At 34.4% G+C, this 15,758-nt stretch overlaps 1 protein-coding gene and 1 long non-coding RNA gene across 7 annotated transcripts in view; both read right to left on the bottom strand.

Moving 5' to 3' along the window:
- LOC136028275 (probable RNA-binding protein 19) overlaps nt 1–15,758 on the bottom strand; it is a 112,496-nt gene that overhangs the window by 87,704 nt on the left and 9,034 nt on the right. For all 6 annotated transcript variants that reach the window (XM_065706016.1, XM_065706014.1, XM_065706015.1 and 3 more), the window contains 2 exons: nt 14,540–14,646; nt 281–485 (listed from right to left, as the gene is read on the bottom strand). In XM_065706016.1, coding sequence (XP_065562088.1) covers nt 281–485; nt 14,540–14,581 — 247 coding nt within the window. In that variant the 5' untranslated portion in view covers nt 14,582–14,646. The remainder of the gene's footprint in view (nt 1–280; nt 486–14,539; nt 14,647–15,758) is intronic.
- Nucleotides 5,849–7,121, bottom strand: LOC136028276 (uncharacterized). The gene is made up of 2 exons (XR_010617792.1): nt 6,920–7,121; nt 5,849–6,722 (listed from the first exon to the last, which is right to left on the bottom strand). It is a non-coding gene; the product is annotated as an uncharacterized LOC136028276 (long non-coding RNA).

Raw genomic sequence — 15,758 nt, 5'->3', positions numbered from 1 at the left:
ATTGACAAAACTAAATGAATAAAAAAAAAATGATGCGGCTTTTAAAGTCTTTTTGTAACCTCCCCCCCCCCCAAACAAAAAAAAAACTTTGTCAGACTCCCCCCTCCTCGACAATATCCTGGATGTAGCCATAACCAAAGAACATATTGATTTTGGACAATATAATGAATATAAGGTTCACTATACAGAAACAGTATTCTCTACAGGTTTATTTTTATTATTATTATTATTATTATTATTACTATTATTATTGTTATTATTCACAACTAGGATTTCTTACCCAGATTTTCACAAGGTTCGACGCTGATTTTGACTTGTCCAACAAAACTATTATCAAAATATTTCTGAGCACTTTCTGCCTCTTCAGCAGTTTTAAATCCAATAAATCCAAAATGACGAAATTTGCCATCTTTTGAATACTTCAACTGAACATCAGTTACAGTTCCTTTAGCACTAAATAGTTCTCTAAGTTTTTGCTCAGTAACCTGGAATAAAAGAAGACATTTTACTTTTGGCTTTCTGGACCCATCTTAGGTCTTTTCCTATCTGAAAAATCATTAAGTCTGTAGGTCAGTGCCACACACTCGTCTGTCTTGTCAAGTAGAAGCGTAATAATAAATAAGTGAAACTAATTAAATTTGACAACACATTTTGCCCGTAAAAATTCAAACATACACATATATTGGGTCATCAAAGAAAAACAACGCCATCTTAAGCTGTTTGCTCCATTTTTTATTGAATATTTTACCGATTTTTCTCCCACATTTCTTTTTTTTTTTTAATTTGGCACCCAGTCTTACACCGACGTCCTGATTTTTTAGATATGCGGTTATGTCAGTTTCCAAGTAACCAATTCGAACAATCAACTTCCGTTTTCACTGTTCTTGGCATTTTAAAATTTGTTAGACGGAAGGCACTTAAAAACAGCAGAAGGATTCTCTTTTTTTGAAAATCCTAAGAAACATGTTGTACGACCTAAAATAATTTAAGTTATGTACTGATATAGTGATTGAAAGCTAGCTTTTATCTCCTATTTATTTATGCATATGCAGTCATTGATAGCTCTGCAGTTACTTGGGGTAGTTACATAAAACCAATACCATATTTTCACTTTTCACTCTGGACTTAATAATTTTTAAAAAGATCCATTTGTCGTTTCTTCTCTTTTCTTTTTTTCTGCTCTCTACTTTTGTGAGTAGGTCCAAAAAATTCTATAAAAAAAAAGAAGAAAAAAAATGTCACTACAAACATTATTTTTTGAATAGGAAAAATTCCGACTTTCATATCTATATCATATTCATTACGTATTTCAAAAATATCACAAGGGATTTTTTTTAAGCATGTTTTGTGTCATATTAAGACATGAAAAAAAAAGAGGAAAAAAGTACAAAAAACTAAGAAAATTTTAAAGTTCCCCAAAAAAATTAGTTAAAAAAAAATAGGTAAAATAAACGGGGCCAAAAGTTGGGGGAGGGGCATTGGGGTCCTTGGAGGTGGGACCTGGATGACCATAAGTTTCCTCTAAAAGAAGTGTTATTATAAGCAGCCATTCTCATGAATATGACACAAGCGATTACACTATGCCTATGTTGTAGATGCTATCAAGTAAAGTTCAATACTATATCATAAATTCAATTAGTCCAATTTGAAATTAAATAAAATGGTTTACTTTAATCATGTCCAGACATGCATTACTAAAGTAAGCATTATCTTATTCAGTCAAGGTTGAAAATATAATAATAATAATCTATTTATAGCCCACTGCACAAAACAATGTGAGGATAGTGGAGTACAAAGAGAAGAAAACAACACAAGAAAAGAAAACAACACATAAATACAGCAAAATCAACAGAACAAACGGATGAGAACAAAGGTACAACACAATAAGTAAACAAAATCAACAAGGAAAAAGGTCAACAGAAGAAACGAATGAGCCCGTGATATAGGATAAGCTGTCGATATGTGCCGATAACTTATCACGGAGCTCGTGTAGTTTTGAATTTATATCGGGAGCTTTGAATCTTCGGATTATTCTTCGATTTCGATGCGATAGAGGTAGATAAAGCAGGTATTCACAGTATTTATAGTAACATCACGTAGTTTACACAAGTCACTCTTTTTCAGCAGAATGAAGGTCCCAGAAAGATAAACTACAGGGAGATCACAAAAAACCAAATACAAAGAAACCAAGATTGGTTTGACACAATCTTAGAGTATCCAAATCTGACTTTTTTACAAGCTTCAGATATTGCAGACTGGGGGAAGGACAAAATCTTTTTACAAATTGTTAAACCAAGCCACCGAAAAATTTCAACAGACGGAATGGATGTATATTTAATTTGAAGAGGAGTATTTGGCAGGGTACCGTTAAAACAAATATACTCGCATTTTTCGCAGAGAAGGTATCTCTTTTTTCGCATATTTATGTAAGTGGTCTACCCTAACACTACCCATATAGGACACTTGACCGTAAAAAGTTGGGCGTCGCTGTCACTCCTAAGGGTCGAAATTCTAAACATTAAGAGATAACTGCCAAAAACCGTTTATGTTATTCTCAAAGGGCAGATCAGGAGAGTAGTGTATGTTTAATTAAACTTTGATTCTCCTTATCTAAATTGGTCTATTGATACTCCGTTTGAGAAGAGCTTATCAAACGGTTTTTTGCAATTATCTTAGTAAGAAATAACTGATACTACCTTTAGCGGTACTTACGTATTATACCGCCAATACTCAACTTTACGCTGTGTAAAACTCGAGAAGAAGCCGGTTTTATATATCTGAATAAAGAAACAATTAGATTCCACTCTGGCGGCGGGTGACAGAATAATTGGAATTATATACTTTGGGCTACATATTTGCACATTAGAAGGGGGATAGATTTCCCCCACCTCCTAGTCTGCAAATATATAGGCCAAATTTGTTTATAAAGTATTATATTTGCATTACGTTTTGGCTTTTTTTTTACTAGAATTAACCTAATTTCACTGCTTAAGTGCTGGCGGCATAATACATAATTACCCCTCAGTCATTAGCGGCAGATCCAGGGGGCAAGGAGGCGACCCCCCCAGATTTTTACTGGTACTCTCATTCCTTGTGTTTTCGTGTTTTTCAATCTTTTTTAAAATAAATTTGTTAATTTGGTCAATCATTGGCGCCCTGTCACCTTGGGCCACCCATGATTTTGCTTATAGGTGCCTTTGTCAAATTACCCCTCCCCCCGTCAAGATTTTGTTACCCTTTTTAGCCATGACAGCGACTTTATGACCTATTATCTCTGTTTGTAATTAGAAAGAAACTATTCAATCAAAATTATTTACGGATTTTGCGTTTCAAGTATAAACTTGGGGTTCAGATGACAGAAAAGACTAGGATTTCAACTAAATAACTGCAAATTCCCGCCCATAAATTAATTCTAAGATATCTGAAAAAACAAACATTAGAAGCCAATATGGTGGCATTTTTGTCCAGTCATGTTATAATACCCCAAAGTTGGCAGCGAAAACACTCGATTTAATCTTAATTGTGCAGAACACAACAATTCACAGGCATACATTTTATGAACGCTCAGTTATAATTCAACATGCGGCAGTAATTGTTGGTGCTCTCCAGACTAGCCTTAGTTAATGGTAAGCTTTTATAAACTAACTTTCTAAAAATAACTTTCCAAAGGCCCTTTCGCGATGATACTTAGCTTAAGTTGGGAAAATCCATTATAATATTTAACAGATCCCAAATCTAACACCACAGTTCAATCTATTATCTTTTTTTCAATTTACCAAAGGTAAGTCAATTACAAATTTTCACTGTCAATTCTTAACTGCATAGACTGTTGTTCCACCGTTCACCGTTCAAAAAACTTAATCCACCTTTGTACTAAAAAAACTTATTTTTTTCAAAAAAGAACATAAGAAAGATTTCCCAGATTATCGACTGTTCACAAAATTAGAGGTACTACTACTTCACACAACTCTGAAGGCTGGCCATGCTGGAACAAGAACTCCTACAGTACCTATAACCTAAAGACCTAAAGAATACTTAACATAATTTCATTTACCATGTACAAGTTAGTGGTAAACATAATTCCATATATAGTTCCAGGGTAATTAATGGCATCATAATTCCAATTACCGTGTATTTATTATGTACATGCTATTATATTTACCATGTACCTGTTATTGTATTTACCATGTACGTTGAATTTACCATCATGTACAAGGTAAATATCTCGTTTATTATTAAATCTCCTATTGAATTAAGGAAGTACGAGACACCCCTATGTATTGAACACAAGGATATATTCTATATATTTTTAGATCTACTACGTCCTCCCCCTGAACACGTACGTGAGCCTACAGGAGGCCCTAGACGGTAAATCCTTTTGATCAAAAACTTCCGTCAATCGATTCCGGCAGGATTGACCGTCTAGGAGCCTGTTTGACGCTTGAGTCAAGCGTTGACGGTGATTAATAGAAACTTTGAATGACTCAATCATTTTGATCAAAAACAGTATGTTAGATTAGCTTTGGTCGTACTGAACGGTTGACTGAAGGTTTGATTGAAGGTTGATTGAAGCATACGTCAATCGATTGACAGAAACTTTTGATCAAAATGATTGGTTCTTAGATATATTGCAATAAATCATTTTTACACGGTACAGACCCCAATTGGAAAACAACCCTAATATTCGAGGAGTAGAAATACCTTACTTTCCAGAAGTACGATTGTAAAGAAGTGCCATTCGAACGTACTTATTAGATCCAAACTTAATAATAAGGCCTTAAAGTCTTTAAAATTGATGTAGTAAAAGGGTCACAAATTTCACTTCAAGTCCATAGAGATTGATCTTTCTAATTTGATTCAGCTAGTTTTTATCTTGTTATTTCTTTTTGCTTTTTTATCTTCCACTTTGATTAAAACTGCAGTTAAACCAAACAAAGATTATTTTTACCTTAGTGGAATATTTGGTAAAAACTACATTAATATTCTACATTAATTCTTATATTACAATATTCTACATTAATTCTTTCTTCGAAAGGGATATGATTAAGTGTTATCAAAGGTCCTTAAATATATTTTTAAAATTGTAAGGTTTTATACTATGGTTAAAGCTATCCATTGAAGTTCAATGTACTGTACGTTCGATGTACCGACGTACCGCACCGTACACTGCAACGGTCTCCGGTGAAAGACTTGTGTCAATAAACCCGATTTTCATGTTAGAACCATTTCTACGGAGTACACCCGTTCTCACGGAATAATTAATCGTTGCAAAGAAAAAACACAACATTTTTTATTAATAACGAAAGAATTTGTTTTTGCAAATATTTTACGAAATTAGTTACAAAACATGCAATTTCGCTACTTCAGATAAAAAAAAACATTCACATAATAAAAGAAAACCAAAAACAAAAGAAAAATATTTGCCTTCGTTTTCTGTCATGGCTGATCAGTTCGGCTTCGGATCACTTATTATTCTATTAATGAATCGAGTCGAACGATTTCTCAACATGACGTCGATAATCGACCCAAGTACGTATTTGAACGGTGCTCCCCGACTTCCTTCTTAGGCAATAGATTGTTCCCAAAAAATTAAGACACTTCAAAAAACTATGGCTTTTGGCTTTTTCAAAAAACTATATATATATATATATATATATATATATATATATATATATATATATATATATATATATATATATATATATATATATATATGTTTTTAACTACGTAAAACTTGCGAATATACAACATTCTTTGCTGTCCCATTGTCTGTGCATATAAATAGATTGTCAGGTTTACCGACTCTTGAACATGCAACATATAATGGTCAATGGGAAAACAATCCGTATTCAGATCTATACCTCATGATTCTAATGATTGCCCTTGAGCTTTGTTGATGGTGATTGCTAATCGACCATTCCCTGAGTCGCCATCGTCATTTATATATCCCCCTGTGCACCCCGGCGTCCCCTTTGTAGTTATGTCCCTGTGTCCCGGTCGTCATTTATATTCCCTGTGTCCCGGTCGTCATTTGTGTCCCAGTGTCCCAGTCTCTGATTTCTCTTTGAGTGTCCCGGGCGTCATTTATATTCCTTGTGTCCCGGTGTCCCGGTCGTCATTTATATCCCCCTGTGCCCCCCGGCGTCCCCGTTGTAGTTGTGTCATTTATATTCCCTGTGTCCCGGTCGTCATCCCGGTATACATTCGTTTTTGAATTGGTATATGATGAAATAAATTTTTAATTTTTTCCCTTTTTTCCTTTTAGTTTTTTTTATTGGTTTTGACCTTTTTTTAGGTTTTTTAGTTTTTTTCTTTTTTCTTTTTAGTTTTTTTTGAAGTTTTTATCTTTTTAGTTTTTTTATTTTTATTTATATTTTTTTAGTTTTCTTTTTCTCCTTTATTTTTCAGTTTTTTTCCTTTTTTTAGTTTTTTTTTCTTTTTAGTTCTTTTAGTTTTTACCTTTTTTAGTTTTTTTTAGTTTTTTAGATGAAAATTTTTTTAGTTTTATTCCTTTTTTTCTTTTCAGTTTTTTATTGGTTTTTACCTTTTTTTTAGCTTTTTTAGTTTTTTTTCGTTTTTTCTTTTTACTTTTTTTTTAGTTTTTATCTTTTTTATTTTTTTTTTATTTTTATTCTTAATTTTTTTTTATTAGTTTTTAGTTTTTTTTGTAGTTTTTGCCTTTTTTAGTTTTTTCAGTTTTTTTTTAGTTTTTAGATTTTTACCTTTTATTGGTTTTTACCTTTTTTTTTAGCTTTTTTAGTTTTTTTTCGTTTTTTCATTTTACTTTTTTTTTTAGTTTTTATCTTTTTTATTTTTTTTTATTTTTATTCTTAATTTTTTTTTATTAGTTTTTAGTTTTTTTTGTAGTTTTTGCCTTTTTTAGTTTTTTCAGTTTTTTTTTTAGTTTTTAGATTTTTACCTTTTTTAGCCTAACCAGGATTTGAACCTGGGACCTTCATTCTCCGTTCTGACACCCTCTCTCACCGAGTGACTACTCCAGCATGTTCATTTTGGTGTTTTAAATGGTATATTATTAACCAAATTAATGTGTTTTACAATATACTAAGCATCGTCATAACAAAAATGACGACAACTAATTTCATGACGTCAGTCAACACAGAAATTAAGTCTGAAATTATACGTCATTCAAGTTATATAAGACATATGTTCACGTAGAAATCTATTAATGTTTAAGTTACAATGACTGATGAAGATGCTCAAAGAGTCTATGCCAAAAAACTTGCTGCTGATAGAGAAAGTCAGAAAAGAAAGCGTGCCGAGGAACTATCAGCAGCAAGTTTTTTGGCATAGACTCTTTGAGCATCTTCATCAGTCATTGTAAACTTAAACATTAATAGATTTCTACGTGAACATATGTCTTATACTACTTGAATGACGTCACCGTCAAAGCAAAAATGACGACAACTAATTTCATGACGTCAGCCGACACAGAAACATAACGTCACCTGACAACTAATTTCATGACGTCAGCCGACACAGAAACATGACGTCACCTGATCCACAGATCCACAGGCAGACAACTTATTTTTATATATATAGATAGATAGATTATATTTGATAATTCGATATATTTGTTTCATGAAATTGTGCTTTTCTATTTGAAACATGGGCAATTGACTCATTAAATTATAACTGTAACAAAAGAGGATACAGAAAAAAAAGACAAAAGTCTATTCCACTAAGCGCGGCAAAAGTTTTTTTCTCGGTTTATGACGTTACATTCAGCTTAGAATCCCCCCTAAAAGCTGAATAACTACATATACAAATCAGGCATGTACACAAGCGGGGAGGGTTTTTTATTTTTTGTATAGCCAACTTTTCTATCCCCCCCCCCACTCCCTAAATGAACCCTTATATATGGACCTGCTGCCAGTGTTGCCAAAAAACTGAAATAAATAGTACCAATTTTATGACTAAAATTGTACCATAAGAGATTAATTTGCACTATATGAAGAGCAGATTAAAAATTTGGCATAGTAGGAATCAAATACTTGATAAACTAGAACTTGAACACCAAGTCAGAAACGAGAACATAAAACCAATATGTACCAGAAAGTTTGAATTATACCAAAAAATTACAAATATACCGCATTGTACCAGATCTCAGAATAGGGCTGAAAAGCGGAACAATCGTACCACTTTGGCAATGTTGCTTGTTACACATTTATTTCTTGGCTTCTACACCCATATCGCTTCTGCCAAGAAAATTCTTCTAATAAAAAAGAAAACTCGAAAAAGCAACAAATGACTATAGTCAATGAGAGCAGACAAAACCAAACAATAAATTAAAAAGAAAGACAATGGGAGTCGTGCCAGGAGTAACAATGAACTCAACATCAACGACATTAAATACGGTATCAGGATGTGTTACCAGTGTTGCCTTGAAATAAACTGAATCAATTTTTCGACTAAAGTTGTACCATAAGAAATAAAATATGGTATAAAAAAGACATTTAACCATTAAACAGTTTAAAACATTAAGTAAGTTATCAACATGTTTAATTGAAACAATTTTATTACTTCCTCGATTTTTAGTCGAAGCAAAATATATTCCAGGTAGCTTTGGAGTAAAAGAAAGGTAGAGGATTTAGAAGAATTTTGGGCTTATATATTTCTATATTAGCCTCAGTAAAAGTTAAACTTTGGTAGGAATTAAGGGCCGTTTGTGAAATGCGAACTTGCTTTTTAACATCAAGCGCACAGCAATCGACATCAATCCAGTCGACTGGGATCTTCTCGCTATTCCAGATTTTCACTAGAAGGGCGGCCCATTTACTAATAGATTCGAAGGAATACCTTTTACACCAGCCCATTTTTTAGCGTTTTCGTAGCTATTATTACTTCTTCGGTGATGGGAAGGCCAGCACTGATGTTAATTTGTAAAAACGGTGTGTCAGGTACAATTTCTCTGTCGTCAGATCGGGGTATGTTCAAGATTTTCTCGAAATGTGACACCCATGTTTCATCAACTTCCTGGAGGTCAAAGATTAGCTCTCCATTCTCTCTTTTATCAGAGACGACCGGTTTGCTTTCTTACAGACCATCTTATTTATCAAACGATAAACCATTTTTGAGTCCCCCCTTTCGGCGGTTTTTTCAGCAAACGCCGCTTTCTTCTCAATCATTTTTCTCTTGTCTCTTCTTGCACTTCTCCTGACAGCTTTATCTTCCTCATTATAGCGGAGCTGTAAGCGTTCTTTTTAATCAGGGCTCAATGAGCTCAAAGTAGCTGTTTTGGTATCCTTTCGCTTCCTTATGTATTCTCAGGTGTTATCAGATATCCACTCTCCTTTCTTTCTTTTCCTGAATCCGATGGTTGTCTCGGCCACCTCATGGTGCGTTTTCTTGATTGAAGCCCAGATACGTTCCACATCTGTGACATCGTCAAGTGTGTTTAGGGCTTCAAATATTTCTGCAGAGATATGAAAAAAAAAACCTGCGTGTATCCCGATCCTTCAACTTGTCGTTGTCAAATTGTTTGGAAACCTTTTTGGCTTTCTGTTTCTGAGCCTCTAGATTAACTCGCATTTAAGCTACCACAAAAACGTGGTCTGAGTTCAAATCCGGTCCTCCAGAACACGTACATCAACCAGGCTGCTTCTCCAACGTCTCGATACCAGGAAGGGATCGGTTTGATTTCCCGTTCGACCATCTGAGGACATCCATGTGTATTTATGAATTGTTTTGTGCTCGGTTTTCCTTAAAGACTAACGTTAATTTCAAAGGCATTCGAGAATTAGAAGAAAAGGTTATTCAACTCCTGGTCGAAGACATGAAATGGTGGAATGAACGAAATAGTCTCAAATGAGCTAATGTTATTTTCCATCTTTAGAGAAATGAATCACGATTTTCCTTAATGATTAACATTAATTTCAAACGCATTCGAGAATTAGTAAAAAGGATTGTGCGACCCCTGGTAGAGTCTAAAACGCCAAGAAATGTTAATCAAACTAACGAAATAGTCTCAAATGATAAATAAAACCAAACACTGATTAACGTTGCAAAAGAAAGGCGGAATAAGAAAGTATTGCTGCAAAATGAAACAAAAATGTACTACTACAACCGCAACCACGGAACACTGTGATTGTTGCAATTGCAATAACTTGGCTAACCGTCTAATGCTTAATCGTCTATTTTTTGTTGAAACAAAAAACAGTCGCAATTTACAGCAAACCTCCTAAAAGACAGTGAGGTACACAGGGGAGAGTCTTATTTAAAGAATTGTCAAAGGACTTCTCTTCCCAAAAAAAAAAATGCACAAGACCAATTCAAATTCACAAAAACTTGAACATTAAAGCTTAAAATATTCGTCGTTAAGTACAACGTTTCAGAGCCAAGGAAAACAAGTTTTCATATCTTTAGCGTAAAGTTTTGATGGCACGTAATACAAAAAATACTCCACAAGTACTGGCCATTGATCAATCTCTCAGCGAACAGTAGGACCCAACATCAGCCACCTTGTTAGGACGTGCTGAATGAAACTATTGTATGGGACACCTTTTTTTCTGGCATTCTCTAAAATCGTTACATCGTGCAGGCCAGCCATGGAAACAATGTCCCAAGATGACAACAAAGTCAATAGCTCCTCGTCAAATTCCTGGAGTCCTTTCATGAATGCGTTGTGCACAACAAGGATGTTAAACGTTCTAATGTTCACAAACTCTTTCGGAGGTTTTGTATTTGCGACCACACCTTTTTATTGACATTAGGCCCATCGCTACCTATCATTATTAGTTTTCTAAGAAATAAATTTTGGCTCCCAATGCAAGCCATCAGCTTTTTAAAAATATCTATAGGCCAATGTTACACTCGATCCTTGAACGGTACCCCAATGTGATCCATCCATCTCACCAACCATACAGGCCAATTTTGTGCCGTTAATAGCTATCTATGTTTGAAAATAGATATTAAACACTTTGGCCATAATTAACCTAATCCAACCATGCTCCCAAATAGGAAATTTTGGGGAAATTTAGGGACGTTCTACATAAAAAGGGACTTCAGCCAAAATGAACTTTAGGGACTGATTCCAAGCCCTAGAAATAACACAAGCAGAGTTCAGCCCTGCCAGATGTAGCTGGAGCTTGTTTGAGTCATTTGGGCGCTGTTTTGAAGTTTTTTAGCATTGGATTTTTCAAATCGGTGCATTTTTTTTTAAGCGCACTGTTCCGAAAAATTGTGCCTTCAATTTATTTTTTCTTGAAATTTTTTCTGCGCATTTTCGGTTTTAAGGCTACGCTACCCTGTGCCAGGAATCTGGGAACATTGGCTCATGATAACAGTGAACGAACCTATATAGCTTTCCGTGCGCTGTATCCCATTTCTGAACCAAATTATCGCTACTCTTTATTATTTACGCTATTGAAGGACCACACATTATCATCAAAAATAATTGTATCTCTCTTACAGTAAACGTTGATTTTCTTGCTATGGAACGACTTTCTAATGTCACTAGTAAGAAAGGTGTAAAGTTTTTAGCCTTTTTATTATTTATTGAGAGAACTATTAAGATCCAAGAGGTACATAGGATGTCATTCCTATACCTCAGTCTTAAAAAAAGAAAATAATATAACAAACTCATCCAAAATCATTTACATAAACTGCTGGTAAAAGTAGATGGCAGCACTTTCCAGCCTTCATCTCTTTTCTTCTATTTAATGTTTTAAGACAACATTTTGAAAACAGGCCCTGGGAACCGTTATATATCTTGAGCCCTTTTTAGATTAACTTCTTGTTGATAATTACCGCGACTATTGTTTTTCACTTTTTTTCCAGCACAGCAATGTATCTTTTCTACTGTCACAGTCAGGTGGTAATATTGCCTCAGATTCAAACTGAAACAAATAAGCTTGTTCCAACAAACAGATATTTAGAGCAGGTATTTGTTGATATTTGCATCAACAAATGTGAGTTGCGTAGTTGCGAGTTGCAGATTTGGGAGTTGCGTAAAGTTACTCGGAGTTAAAATCAAAACATAATAGATATTTTTTAATTATAGGATTTATTTTTGAAATTAAAAGGACTGGTACCGGGACTAAAACTCTAAAATGGAGAGACTATTTAATACTGGGGTCCTCGTATCCACGCCTCGTATGTTGGAAAACATCAGCTGTTCAGAATAAACGCCCATTCACAATGAGATTTTACTATTAACAAGATTTAGCTTGCCCTAATTTAAGCCAATCAAAATTTTTTGTGTAATTTTTCCTCCAATGAGAAAATTCGATCATAATCTGATTGGCTCAAATTAACTCAAAATTTATTGGCACAAAATTTCGGTATCAGTACAAAGTTCATTGTAAGTGGGTCTCAAGTGGCCTTCTTCAAAGTCTTATTCAACAAGATATAAGATTAGTCCAGAGATTCTCTTTAGCTTTTGGGTTCCCAATCTCAATCAGTAATATTAAAACCATTATATTTGCTAATGGTACTACAGATCCTCCTAATCCACTCAACAATTTCTCGAGGGAGATCCCATGCTACAATTCAGTGAAGTTACTTAGTTTATGGATATATTCTAAAATGCAGTGGCATGAACATATTAATTTTTCGAAATCTTTGATTATTCAGAGACTTTGTATTCTGAAGAGACTTGCTGGGAGAAAGGGGGGATGTCATCCTAAACTTATATTGGATTTCTACAAGTTATACATTTGTTCAATTCTAGAATATGGGATCCAAGTTTTCTCAGCTCGTCACCCATCCTTATTTAAAATTATTGAATCTTTACAAAATTTTGCTATTCAAATAGCTGTGGGTGTGCATAAGCACTCCTCTGTCCAAGTTAGAAACATTGTCTGGATTGGTGTCCCTAAGTGAGAGAGCATCTGGTCTAAGGATTAAATATTTCTTGCAAATCTAGGCTTATGGAACCAAGCATGCTTTATATGCACATACCTTTGCTGGGAAATCAGCCTGTCCCAATACCCATCCATCATGGAACTAATTTCAACTTGAGGTCCCAAATTGGAATCAATACTCTCCTTATGCATATCCCTTTACCGAGTCCCCTCCGTGGGATATGAATCCACCAGGTTGCCAAGTAGAACTTATTTCAATTAATAAAAACCTGATTCCTAACTATGAGATCCAGACTATTTTGGCTGAACAGATCTCAAAGGCGTACCCTAATCATAGAAAAATATATACAGATAGATCTGTGCAGAGGAAGAGAGCTGGAGCAGGAGCATGTATCCCATCCCTGAACTTGAACCTCTATTCTCCTTTCCCATTGGGATCTTTCATTTTGCCTGCAGAATTACGTTCCTTTGGCCTGGCCCGGGCTGCACTTATAAATTATAACATAGAATCTGAAAATATACTCTGTCTCTCCGACTCTAAATCAGCATTACTATTGCTCCAAAATATTAATAGAATTGCCAATGACAAGGATTTATATAGTATTATAAGACATCTTCTTAATCTTACGACTAAGGGCAATCAGATTTACTTCCAACATGTTTCAAGTCACAAAGGCATCAAATATAATGATACGGCGGATTCTCTAGCAGCAAAGGCTTCAATATTACTCCCTAGTCTTTCCTCAGACTTCAATTCACAAGATATTATCAGGGAAAGATCTAATGTTACTCAGAGTAAATTAATTTTATCCCCGTTTCATACTAGACTAAACACTGTGCTATATTGCCGGCTAAAATCAGGTGCCCTTCTTCTAAATAGCTTGTTATTTAATTGGAAGCTACATCATTCCCCTTTATGCCGTGTCTGCTTCTCAACACATGAAACACTTCAGCATGTATTATTTGATTGCCAGGCTCTGAGTGAGGACACTATTTCTCTAAAGCGTTTCTGCTCCTTGGCTAAGATTCCAAATACTTATACTGCTATCCTAAATTCTAACCTGCCTTGGCATATTGATCGTAAGATATTTAAGGCATCTATTGATATCTTAAAGAGGAGACGATTTGTTTAGTGATTATTAAAGCATGAAGAAGTCAACTGAAAAGGAGATAATTTACTTATAGAATTTGATTGTGCAGATGAGATCGGGAGTGAGTAGGAAGAGCCATCTTGGTACCAGCCGGCCTAGTGGTTTTAAACTGCTGGGGACAGGCAGCTTGGGTACCCGCACTTCTCACAATCAATAATAAGGAGTTAATAAATATAATAGTGTGCACTAATTGTTTTCTGATTGGAGGATAATAGTGCTTCCAATGGCTAGTTTTTCTGATGAAGGAGTCAAAGAGGTGAAAGGAATTGATGATAGTCAATATACCTCTCTATAATTTTTGGAACTGGAAATGGAACCAGGACCAGAGATCAGAAACTTATTACTACACTAATATTACCAACTACAAAAATTAAATTAATTATTCTTATTATTATACTGAAAAGTTTTTTTTACGCTAGCACCAGTTTTGACTTGTAGGTTACCCATACTCTTTGGGACAAACTATGAAAAGGTTAAATAGGAATTAACTTCAACATAAGGAATCTTAGTCAAAAGGAATATAATTTTAGTTCTAGGTTATTAAGAGATATGACTTCCAAAACTTACCTTGGGTGGCAAATTTTTCAGAATTAATCTTGAAGATGTCATGACAACGATTTTGACTTTTCTATCCCTTTTTCAAGCTCTGCTGCCTCCTCCAAAGTTCAATTTAACTTAAAAAAGGAATAAATATTAAAACCCCGAGTTACAGTATCAAAAAACCACTTCATTTCACGACCTTTATATGTTTGCACTAAACAATGAAGATCAATTAGGAGTTGAGTCAGGCCAATATGGTACTTTCACAGATTATGACGCTTTTGTATTAGGGCTTACTATTTCATTATTAGTCATATCAGAAAAATGGTCAGATGCCATCAAGAAGATCAACAGTAAGAAAATTCCAATAATATATTTTTACATATGTATGGAAATTTGGATATGACGACCATATTTTTTTTTCACACTAAGTTTTTTTGTTTGTTTGTTTTTTTTTTGTTTTTTTTTCTAAAAGTTTGGACAATAGAAGCAGGTTACAGAAATGTTATCATAGGATATTTTCAAGTACATACATGAAATTACCAAAGTGGTTTCTTAGACCTGCAATTGCCAACTTTCGTTGTGTTTGGGCATGGTAACTTATTAAGTGGAAATAGGTGGGGGGAAGAGGAACAGGCACAAGAGTCTTACTTTCGGCCCTCACTCATGCAAATTGAATATCCTCGTATGACTCTTCGTTTAACAAGGCAAAGCATGTGCACATTGCATCTATGAAGACTCTGTCTTAAATTGGCTATTTGAATCATTTTAAATCTGAGGTTAGGGTCCATCCCAGTTTTATGAATCAAGTAATCCAAACCAAGCCAAACAAAACGAAATAGCCAATATAAAGAGAATTACTAATTAAAATAGAATGCAGCAGTGAAGTCTCTGTTTTAAGCATAAAAATATTTACATATTTTGGGAACCTTGGTCCATGGACAAGGGCCGTAATTTGGGAGAGTCGAAGGCTATTCATGAAATATTTCTTTAAAGTGGTATCATTTAGGCTTTTGAGGCTGTTGGTTCTAAATTTAACAATCTGAGAAAATTTTGAATACCAACTTTGGTCAAAATTAAAAATCCTTTGGAGAGAAATATGTGCTTAGTGGGAAATTTAAATACCAGAAATTACCTTACAAAACTAAAACAGCCAACATTACTATGAATGAAAAAATAGACAGAAGTCATAGTCGCCGATTGAGAAGAACTTAAGACAAACACGAACTACCACATATAGATATGG

This window comes from Artemia franciscana, chromosome 6 (genome assembly GCF_032884065.1).
Source record: "Artemia franciscana chromosome 6, ASM3288406v1, whole genome shotgun sequence".
Classification (NCBI taxonomy): Eukaryota; Metazoa; Arthropoda; class Branchiopoda; order Anostraca; family Artemiidae; genus Artemia; species Artemia franciscana.
The sequence above is the reverse complement of the archived record's forward strand: the minus strand, read 5'-3'. Positions and strand labels throughout refer to the sequence as shown.